At 43.5% G+C, this 11,837-nt stretch overlaps 1 protein-coding gene and 1 long non-coding RNA gene across 2 annotated transcripts in view; one reads left to right on the plus strand and one right to left on the minus strand.

The window, feature by feature from the left end:
* The first annotated feature begins 337 nt into the window (after positions 1-337).
* LOC109318181 overlaps positions 338-11,837 on the plus strand; it is a 19,945-nt gene continuing 8,445 nt past the window's right edge. Inside the window, exons 1-2 of the long non-coding RNA XR_002103201.1 lie at positions 338-349; positions 1,862-1,868. This is a non-coding gene — a long non-coding RNA (uncharacterized LOC109318181). The remainder of the gene's footprint in view (positions 350-1,861; positions 1,869-11,837) is intronic.
* The window catches only part of IGHMBP2 (immunoglobulin mu binding protein 2), a 114,774-nt gene continuing 103,735 nt past the window's right edge, over positions 799-11,837 (minus strand). Inside the window, exon 15 of the mRNA XM_019547248.1 lies at positions 799-1,351. Coding sequence (XP_019402793.1) covers positions 1,154-1,351 — 198 coding nt within the window. The 3' untranslated portion in view covers positions 799-1,153. The remainder of the gene's footprint in view (positions 1,352-11,837) is intronic.

The raw sequence follows: 11,837 nt of genomic DNA on the forward strand, positions 1-11,837 counted from the left end.
ATGATGAGAGCTGAGTGTCTCAGTACGTGGATAGTACACTCTATTCTGTCCCTAGGCTCTGTAAAGAAAACAAGTGCTTAACTTGATCCATGTATATTAATCTGAAATATCCCTCCTTGAATTCATTGCGCTCTAAGCCAAATTTGTTGTTTTCTAAGTTTTTAAAGTATCATCTCCCTGTTTGAATATGTGAGGTGCATTTTAATAGCAAACCAGCTTTTATGCTTGTGTCCCAGATCCTGATGATCTTCAGGGTCCTATGGATTTAACTGGTTATAGAAACTGGTTACCATTTTATGGGATAAAGCTCTGAAAAAAACCGCCCTCCTGCCTCTGCACAGTAGCCTTGGTATGATGCCATCTTGTCTTCTTTCACCTGACTTACATTTAAGCGAATACAATGGCTTCCTTAGTCTCAACCACATTCCAGCCCATTTAAAGTGGTTTGCAAATGGGTATTTGCAGCAGTTAAACACTCTCAGAGTGGGAAGACTTCTGATCTGTCTGCCTTCTCACATTGTTAGCAGATATGCCTCAGTTGGGTGACTTGGAAAATTTCATTTTCTTCCAACAAAAAAAAAATCTTCCTTGCTCTTCAGTATACAAAGGTGATTTCTGGGCTGGAGAACTGAAGCAGTTATACTATTTTTATTCTGCTGTTTTCTTAATGCTTTGAGTCACCTGGGGCTTTAAAATTACTCCCACACCATTGGTTACAAGGCTCTCATTCTATATCCTACAGACACTTATAATATTATTGTTGTATCACAATGGAACGTCACATTGAGAGCTTATTGCTTTAGGTGCTTTCATACCACTCTTTATTGCAATATACTGTGTATCCTCTCAGTATACATTTATTGCCCTGTCAATAAAGATAATTACTCCAAACAAAATGGTTCACCTTCCCCCTCTGCACCTAACAGTACTGCTTTTTCAGATGGTCTTGACAGATACTTATTTTCCAGCAGTCTACACATACAAAGCCATTAACACCTCCAAAAAAATATGTACGCCTCACTCAGGAAGAACCGAGTTTATAAAAGATAGTACATCAAAAATCTTCTATGGTTTCTCCAGTCCCATCCTGTGTTTTCAATGTTAATATCAATCCCCAAAGGGAAACAGGTTGGGATACATTACAACAAAGCCCTCATTTCTCCTGGTCTTTCTTTTTGCTCTTTCTCTGGTTGCTTAACTCATTCAGCTTTTTATCGAGGCGTCTCTGCAGGTGAGCTCTTTTGGTTGGGTCCAGAGACTTGTCTTTTGATCCACTCCCAGCGTAGAGAACCCCTTCTTTGCTGATCCTCTGCCGTGCATGCACTTTGGCTTTCTCCCCACACCCATGAACCTGTAGGAGACAGAACAATAATTTTGGCAACAGATACAAAAAAGAGTTGGGATGTTATGGTACCTCGTGAAGGAACAGCATGGTTAGAGCCTGATGCTCTTCATTAAAGAATTTAAAAGCCTAACTTATTTCACAGACCATAAACATGCTCACCATTTATTTATAGTTCTTTTAGTACTGAAACAAAAAAAATACCAAGATCATTTTTTCCTGCTAAGATGCATGCAGCTAAATCACCCATGCAGACATCTTAAGTATTTCCTCTGCAGAGTCTAAACCGTTGGAGAGATCTTCACTCCATCAGCTGAGCAGTTATATATATATATAAAAAATATGGTTTCTCTCCTGGTAAATGATTAATCTGTTTTCTGTCTAGAACCTTTCAGTGTAGCAGAGAAAGGCAGAACAAGAGCTAATGCCTGGAAGATGAAGCCAAACAAATTAAAATTAGAAATAAAGGCACAAATATTCAATACCATGAGTGATTATCCATTGAAACAGGCTCCCAAGAGAAGCAGTGGATTCTCCACTCCTGGTGTTTTCAACATAGGGCTGGGTGCCTCTTTGGAAGGCGTGCTTCAAACAAATGCAAATTCTTGGCTCAGTACAGAGGAAACTGCATGAAATTTTACAGCCTATGATATACTGTCCTGAATGGCACCAGTGATCAACTCCAGTCTAAACAATTCTATGAAATGATGAAATCTAAGAGACAAGGTACCACAAGAACAAGTACTAAAACCATCCTCACAAGGAATCATAGAAAAACAAGACTGTACGCATGGGTGACTGGTGCCTTCTGAGTCTGGGGGGGGACACCAGATTACCAACAGGGGGGTGGGGTGGAGGAGCCCCCAATGGCCAATCACCAAGCCCGGAACCGCCAGCAGCAAAACAGGAAGTGTACTTCCGTTGGCACTTCCAGTTTTGTGGCTGGTGCTCCCAAGGGGTGCACGTGCACCCCCTACACATCACCAATGGCTGTGAAAAACCTCAGGAGATCATCTAATTGAACGATGTTAGGGCAGAACCATCCCTGTCTAAACCATCACACCCAAGTGTTTGTCTAACCCACTCTTGAAAGTCCACACAACTGCTCTAGGTAGCTTGCTCCAATGCTTAACTACCCTCATAGTTAGAAAGCGCCTCATACTACGTTACCTAAATCTCTATGGTTGCAATTTTACCCCATTACTTCTTGACCTGTTACCCACAGACACAGAGAACAGTTGATCACCATCTTCTTCACGACAACCCTATTTTTGTATATGGAGATTTATCAAATCCCCCTGCCCCTTAATCTTCTCTTCCCTAGAATAAATCCTGCCTATTACTCCAACCTATTATTAATTCTAGCAGTCAGGATAATTAGAGTAAAAAATTATGGCTGGAATTTCCACAGGTGTTAGGCACCCATATCCAGATGACTTTCAAAGTTCCTAAATTCCTTGGGTCCATTACACTATGCTTGACAATTGTTACAAACCACTGTCAAGGATCCAGGCCCAGACAGTCACTAAGACCTGACGCACTAGGCCCAAATCGTCACTACGGCTGAGGTGCCAGGCCCCGACTGTCACTAATGGCAGAGGTGTCAGGCGCAGACCACTGCCAAGGCCTGAAGGGCTTAGTTCAGACTGCACCTTGGATCAAGATACCAGGACCAGGACACTGCAAAGGGCACTAGGGGGTAGTGTAATCCCCACGGGAGGTCAGACTGGATGATTCTTGTCTTCCCACCATTTGTTCTTTATACCATGGTTCTACCTTTGGATCTCTGCCTTGGTTTGTTGGAAACTCAATTTCTTTTGCTGGGAGTTAATGTCATGTTACCAAGCACCTTGTGCTTGCAATCAATTAACTCTCAGATCTCCTGGTCATTCCCATCTAACCAGTCTTGATACCCCTGGTAGAAGATTCAAGTGACTCTTATCAGGCACTGACGACAGTGGCCTTGAGGCCACCACATACGCTGCTGACATTCTCCGATTGTTGCTGACTGGAATTCACCAGTTTTTTGCTGATGCACTGGTGAAAGAGGTCTTGCTTGCTTGGGTCCTTGAGCCCTTCAGCATTGATCTTCCATCAGTATTGCTTCTCCTGCAACTGTTGTTTGGGAACCAGTGTGGTGGTGAGTCAGTGATCAGCCCAGCAATCATCATCTCCTAGCATAGTTCATGTAACGTGGACATCTTTGCAATCCCAGGCACAGATGATGACCCAGACAATCAGGTGCCAGTGCTCAGATTGTGGGTGTTGCCATGTCTTGTGCCTGTTTTTCTGCAGGACAGGGTGTTGGCGATGGTGAGTCCAGGTTCCGTGCATTTGGGCAAGAGGAGGATGATCCTGGAGTTGACCTTTCCTATTCCTTCTTTGCCGATGGTTCTGTTCCTGAGGTTAGAGTCCCTTCTGACTCCAGCACTGAAATTACTGAGAAGAATAAGTCTGTCTCCCTCTGAATGTCAGAAAGGACCTGCTCAATGTTGGTGTAGAATTCCTCATGGTTTCATCAGCAGTGCCAACGAGACATGCACTGATGACAGTGGCATATTGGCTCCCTGCCAGTTTAAGACAGAGAGTCATGAGGCACTCATTAATTCTGATAGGGAACTCACTGAGTTGGTTTATGAGTACATTTTTAATGACAAAACCAACCCAGTGAAGTCAGCATTTTCCTTCCTGTTTACCCTTCCAGAAAAAGGTATAGTTGTCCCCATGTTCTTTGCACTGCCCATCTCCTGCTTGCCAAATCTCATTCAGCGCAGCTACATCAATGTTGTGTCACCTGAGTTCTCAGGTGACTGCAGCGTGACGCTCTGGGTATTCACTATTAGGGATGTCCATGAGGGGCCTGATGTCCCAGATGCTGAAAATGATGAAGCGTCTTCACTGGTATTTTCAACTGTGGTAAAGGTGATCCCACTGGATGAGGTTATCCAGTCAGGAAGAAGCAGCAGCACAGGGTCTTGTAACAGTGCTGACTGACACTGACTGTTCCTTAGTCTACTGCAAAGTCAGAATCAATGCCAGTGACTGCCCTGATATCAGTTTATATCTCCACTGGAAATGATATCCAGGGGGAAAAGAAGCAGCCATTGCAACTTCCTGTTCAAAGATCTGAGATAGCAAGATGGGAGGTGATAATACAAGGACACATGGTCAGTTAAAGAGTTCAAGGAAAAATAAAGGCAGCAAAATAAATGAGCTAATACTAGCTTCATAGGTGGAAGTATAGGAAGGGATTTCATAAATGTATCAGGGAGGAAAAAGTGCTTGGGAAAAAGTAGTTCCATGAGACAAAGTACTGCACTGGGACTCAGGAGACCTCCGTTCTATTTCTGAATCTGCTACTGGCCTTCTCCACACTTCAACCACTGTTAATTCCCATTTAATGGGACTGAGATTGTGCCATGTTACAAGAGATTTGAATTAAAGCATGTGCTTAACATTGGGCATGTGTTTGCTGAACTGAGGTCTTTATCAGGAATCAGATTGAACCCCTTAAGTAGACTGCTTGATCTCCACATGGATTTCAGCTAATGAGAGTCAAGGCTGCAAAATAGTATCAAAGGCAAGCCCTGACTATTTCAATTTAAAGTCTGACCTGATTGGAAAAAAAAAAAAAAACCCTGCAGTTACAGAAGCAATAAAAACAAACTGAAACAGCTTCTAGCCTTACAATTATTTCTTGTTTAATCCTTCATTACAATTCACCAGAGAGACGATTTTGCATGAAATAAAACACTGTCCGAACTAGGTTCTGAATGAGCATAAATACAAATATCCTTTGCCATGGAAACAGATATTACTTTCTCAGTAGAAAACCTACACTGACCATTTATAGAACTAAGTAGGTTTTTAAGAGGATATGAGAGAAGCCACTGGGTGAAGTTTTACAGCTAGCCCAGTCTAGACTAGACAATCATACTGTTCCCTCCTGGCCTTCAAAATCTATGCAATGAATAGCAGAAGCAGTTCATATACACCACAGTTCTTCAGCTCTGAAAAGACAACTTCAAATCCTGGTTCTTGCATGTGTGCAAAACCAAAGCGTATCAAACTGTCAGCCAATCTGGTCCAACTGGCAATCTACTCAGGAGAAGTCTCCTGACTTAGGGATGTTGGGACCGAAGAACGTTGGCACAACAACGTGGAAGACACCTAGAGAGAGACTGGCTGCTAACTGCTACAGCCAAATGCATCTCAGACACAACTTTGCATACAACAAGGCAAAATCTCCAACAAAAGAGAAGCCACCCTGCATCTGCCTACTGGAAGAAAGGAGCTGATTGCATGCATGGGAATAGGGAACAAGTAAGCATGAGCTTCTTGATGTTGGCCAATTCAGAACCTCAAGCAGATGTGTGGCCCAGGGTTAGGTGTTAAATCTCAAGATGAGGGTTTCACCTACCTCTAACATAAGGGATCAGTTTGACACCTACCTATAGGGTTAAATTACCCCACAGCTGCCTATTATGGGCTACTTGCACCTTCCTGTGAAACATTTGGGGTACCTATACACGAAATAGGAAGCTGCTCGGACATGGTGCAATTACAGTGTGTCAGAGCCGAGTCAATTGAGTCTGCTGGAGTATAGCAATTACTGCACTCCAGCCAGCCTCCATGTCTCGGGTATCAGTGTCCCCACACTTCAAAATGGCAGTGGGGGCGCTTTAATGAAAACTTGTTTGACAAGTTTTAGATAAACCTCTCCTGTCGCCACTTTGAAGTGTGGGGATTCTGATACAGGAGACGCTTTGGGTGCTTTAATTGGAGAAGCACTTGGAGCCAGACTGGGAGCCCAGACTGGGAACTCCTAGCTCAAAAAGGGATGGGCCCATAGAATGCAGCAGCATATGAGGAGCCATGAAAGCAAATTTGAGGAAGCCTGCTTGAAAAAAAAAACACCGTACAATGTCCATAAAACATATGCAAATGGGTTAAGAATTGGCTCACTGACAGATCTCAAAAAGTAGGACTGTATTTACTTGAATCCAAGACAACTTTGCATTTAAGATAACCACCATAATTAGATTGTATTCATAGAAAATTATACATTTGTTATAATTTTTCCATGAATAGAATCTAATTTTTGGAGGACTGTCTTAAATTAGTCTCCCGCCGCCCCTGCCCCATCCACCATAGTTGTGTCAGGGAAAGCAGCAACATGGGACAAGACCCCAACCCCTTGTTTTCCTACCTGCCCCTCCACCCTTTCTCCCTACCATGTCTGACCCCTTACCACCTGTTCCCCCTGCCACTCATCCCCCGCTCTCCTACCACATTCCCCATGCTGCCTGTCCCACCCTCAGTGCTGTCTGGTCTCCCTACTCCCTGCTTGCCCACTGCCTGTACTCCCTGCCACTTACCTTCTAGGATGCTCTGGCTTTGGGATAGACAGTGGCAGCAGTGGCCTTGGCCTAGCCCAGTCCAGCCAGGCAGTCAGAACAGCAGCAGCTCTGAGCCAGGCCAAGTTAGGGCTAGAGCTGGAACTGGAGCTGCAGATAATCAGGGCTGGTGTGTGTGTGGGAGGCGGGGAGCAGAAGGGGGGGCTCCAGGCCAGTAGTCAAATCTAAGATGAAGCTTTTTTACCCCATGCTGATGGGGGTGGGGAAGGGCAATACCTTATCTTGGATTCAAGTAAATATGGTAATTACTGGAGAATCCCCATCACAGGGAGGCTGCTGTCAGTGCAGCTAGGCAATAATCAGCACTATACCTAACGTTGCAATGTTTCTAGGCATCATCCCAAAGTAGATATAAAATCACTACTGATATATTTTGCATATGACCAAGGATCAGCAGAGGGGCTAGCTAGGATGAGGACAAGGCAATCATATGGAGAGATCCAATTGCTTTCGTAAACTGGGCCCATCCTAATAAAACATGTTGTTGTTATAAAGCAAAGTCCAAGTTCATCTACACAGAACTATGACACACTGCCCAGATTTACAGAACAGGGAGGTGTTACTCAGGAAAGCGCTGAGTCCATAGGGATATGAGGGTTTATAATGGCAAAGAAGCTCAATGTGCACTCCTGCTGCAAAGCTGTGGCAAAAAGGGTTAATGTGATTCTTCAATACAGGAGAAAGAAGGAAGCCAAAACATTCATGTTCTACTGAAAAGACTGATGGATGACATAAGGCTGGTGACTTCATTGGAAGTCATGCCTACCTTGATATCATGAGAAATGGCACAGTGGCCAGATGAGTGTGGTGGCAGGGCTACAAAATAAAGTAGTTGCCAGAGCCTCAAAATAACATAGCTGCTTCGGCAGGATTTGCATGTGGAGAAATCAAGTAGACTTGCAGTAGCCTGCCCATGTGATAGAGGGGTTTCAAAAAGCATGCCCTTCACAAGCACTGTCAACTGACACGTTATGGATGCCTCATTCTTATTTCAGACAAGGTTCTTTGGGTGAATCTGGTATCTTTTATTAGATCAACTTAAACAGTTGGAAAAAAAATTTTAAAGCAAGCTTTTGGGTTTAAAAAAATCCTTTGTCAGGCTGAGGAAGTCTCTGCAGTTGGTGGGTGCTCTTCCTGGATGGAATAAAAAGTAAAGAAGCCAGAGGCTGGGCTGGAATGCATGCAAGACAGGCAGTCAGGGAAGGTGTAAGTTGAAGAGTCAGTGGGTAAGAGACAGGCTGGGTGGGATGAATGTAGCAGTTAAAAAGTGGAGAGGTACCCGGGAAGTCAGATGTCAGGCAGGTTAAAATGTGTCATAAATCCAATGTCTATATTTAGCCCATGATGTTTAGTATCCAGGAGGTTGATGAAGTGAAGTTCATAGGCTCGTCTCTGAGAAGTGTTTTGTAAGTTCTGTTTGAGGACTCAAGCTGAGAGACTGGAGAGTGGTTTTCTTGTGAGAAATGTACCCCCACAGGTAGTTGGGTGTTCTTGTCTTTGATAGATTTCTGGTGTGCATTCAATCTCACACCAGAACCCCCTCTAACTTCTGTACATCCTTTTTAAACTGTGGAGCCCAAAAATGCACACACTACTCTACATGAGGCCTAACCAATGCCAGAGTAGAGAAGCACTATTACCTCCTGTCTCTATCATCTATTGCTTTTGTTGATGCAGCCTAAAACCCCATTTGCCTTTTGTGCAGCTGTATCACACTGTAGACTCCTACTGAGTCTACGATCCTTTTCTGCAGAGCTTCCATCCAGCTATGTCTCACCTGTTTTCTTCTGGTTTTGATTCTTCTGCCCAAGAGGCAGCATCTTGCATTTGTTAGTACTGACCTTCAATCCTGTTGGCTCTAACCTAGCTTTTCAGTCTACCAGGATCCTTCTGGATTGTGCTCCTGTCCTCCAGTGTGTTTTCAGTCCTTCCCAGCTTTGTGTCTTCTTCAGATTTGCTCAGGAAGCAATCTATTCCAACATCCAAGTCAGGAACAAACATGTTGAGCAGCTCCAGCCCCAAGGCAGACCCCTGCAGGGCTCCTGCCATTTTCACATTGCTACATTTATTATTGCCCCTTGCTTGCAGCTATTAAGCCAGTGCCTCTTCACCCTGTAGTATTTGTCTAGCCTACATTTCTTCAACTTATTTTTTTTCTTTCTTCATTACAGCCAATGCCAAAAAGCATAAAGTATAACATTGGGTTTGGAGTGAAGGAACTGCACCACATTTTGTGGGAACCGAAGAGACTCCTGTTGCCCTAAACAACACATTGAGACAAGAAGACAGAAGGAGAATGCATTTGTCCCAAAATTTCCGTAGGACAATTTCACAACTCAATGACCTGGTACAAGTTGGGACAATAGTATCAACAACCAACAAGTGAACCCCTGACCATGAGATGCATGCCACCCTCCCTCAGCTCCTCACAAGGGATGGCACCTATAACACAGGGAGTCTAGTCTGGCCTAGATGGTGGTTAGCAAATGGCCATCCGCTCCATCTGACTGGAGGGCCTCTGGTGGGGCTACTCATGGTGGGGTAGCACCTATACAATACCACAATGTTGCAACCTTTTGAATAGGGCAAGTATAGAGCACCTCGAAACCCTAGCCCCCACTCCTTGTAGTAAAGCTAAGGGACATCACTGTGCCAGAAACACACCTTTGCTGAGGTGTTAAGCAGTCAGCAGGCGCTCTAATCTGGTGCCCCCTGAGAGAAGCTACAACCATTGAGGCACTAAACATATGAATTCAATCTGGCCTTTGGACTCTGTCTCAGTGGTCTAAAAGAGGGACGGTAGGTCAAGGGTGGCCTCCACTCCTCCATACTCTTGCCTAGGAGTACACGTCAAAGGTCTTGTGATGGTCACAGGACTCTATAAGTGTCATAAGGAACTGGGAGCAGCTACCAAGGTGTCCAAGCAGCTCTATTCAGGGGTGGCCTGCTTGCTTTTTTTGAGGAAGGCCCTAGAATAGGTGGAATCAAAACAGCCATGCCCCTACCCAATCTATCTTGGCCAAAATAAAATAAAGGACTTGTGTATTGGAATGTCCAGACTCTGACCCCTGGATTGAGTTTGGACTTATGGATAACAGCATTAAAAAACTGTGAGTTGGTTAGACTAGGAATCAATATTAGTGCGTCGTCAGAAACTTGGCTCTCAGATATGGGTTCTATCCGAGAGAATGATTACATTGTCATCTGGCATGGGAAACCAGTAGGAGAAAAGAGAGAGCAGGGAGTAGGCTTTGCTGTTAGAAACAGCTTACTGTGTTCCTATGAAAGCCCCATTGCTGTACCTATTCAATTCATGATGCTCAGAGTGCACACACAGAACGGCTTCATCACGTTGTTTCGTGTTTATGCGCCTATCCTTCAAGCCAGTGATGAACATTTTCTATCAACAACTTGAAGAAGACATTGTGAAAATTGACAGAAATCAGACCATTATAATACTCGGTGACTTCAATGCAAGAGTTAGATATAGTTTTGAGAACTAGCCTGGTATTCCGGGCAAACACAGAATTGGTAGTATGAATGAAAATGCCCAGTGAGTGTTAGGACTCTGTGCAAGTCCAAAGCTTTGCATTACCAATACCTACTTTGCTGGGAAAAACCACAACAAAGGCATAATGGAAACTTCCAATATCAGGGCACTGGCACCAACGAGATCTAGTACTGACCAGGACTACCACCTGAAAGAAATCCTGTGTATGAGGTCTTATCACAGTGCTGACTGTGACACTAACCATACCTTAGTCTGATTCAAAGTTAGTATCAATGCCAGTGACTGCCCTGATATAAGTCTCTCTCTCCACTGGAAATAATGTCCAGGGGGAAAAGCAGCAGCTGAGATAGAAAAGTGGGACTCAATAATTCAAGGACACATGGGCAGTTAAAGATTTCAGGGAAAAGATAAAGGCAGCAAAATAAAATAGCTAATTCCAGCCTCATAGGTAGAGGCATAGGAAGAGATTTAATAAACATATCAGGGAAGAAAAAGTAGTTTCATGAGGCAAAGCACTGTGTTGAGACTCAGGAGATCTAAGTCCTATTTCAGAATCTGCTACTGGCCTTCACGTGAACCTCGGCAAGTCACGGCTCTCCTTTCTGCCTCAGCTTCAGTACCTGTATCATGAAGACAGAGACATTCCTTCCTATATAAAGCACTACATAAGAGCTAGGTATTAATGAGAACAATAATGGATGAGTATGGAAATGAATTAATGTCTCAAAAGTAATTGAGATGGGATCAACAGCTCTGCTCATATGCCTAATGTTAGGCCCTTGCTTAATTATCTTGCTGGACTGAAGACTTTGGCACAACTGTACTATGCCTGGCTCTAGCTCTATGCTATCCCATTAACCTCGGGATTTTGAAAACAACCATCTGAAAAGCAATGAAAATGCTAAAAATGACTTCTGCAGCTGCCACATGGTTAGTTTCTACTTGCTCAGCTAATGTTAGCTATGTTATTACTTGGAGATAAAACACATTTTTTTTTGTAAATTAGATTAGACCATATTTTCACAACTTCCTTGATTCTCTAATAGATTTCCTCAGACTTGCTGAAAATGACAGTCTTTGTCCTGTTAGCCAGAACTCTGTGTGTTATTTGCAACATATAGCTGGGTGTTTTTATAGACCATCTTCTCCTGAAAGCATCACAAAATGCCCTGGCATGAGAGCGTGAGTGTTAACTGCTACGTGAAAATTAGAAGACTTTGAAGGTGAGGGCTTCAGAGAGGAAGTGATTCAGACACCCAGGGGGAGAAAAAGGTCTCCAAAGACTTGCCTTATTTAAGCAATGACACACTGTTAAGCTAACAGGTTTTGGACCAAGATGTTTTCAAAGGTCACCGTTTATTAATTCAACCCAAGGACAGGCACAGTCTTGCAGCCTGTTCACCTCTTATTTATAAAAGAATAAAAGTAATAAAACCAGAGATTATGAAAATTCCCTTTCCTTTCATATTTGAAAACAAAAATGATATTACAACTAAACCCTGACAGCAAACCAAAGCCTTTCTTGATTTGCGGCCTGGAGCATAAGATGAAAGGAGATATTTTCCCC

This window comes from Crocodylus porosus, unplaced genomic scaffold (assembly GCF_001723895.1).
Source record: "Crocodylus porosus isolate Cpor-Errol unplaced genomic scaffold, CroPor_comp1, whole genome shotgun sequence".
In the NCBI taxonomy this organism is placed as follows: domain Eukaryota; kingdom Metazoa; phylum Chordata; order Crocodylia; family Crocodylidae; genus Crocodylus; species Crocodylus porosus.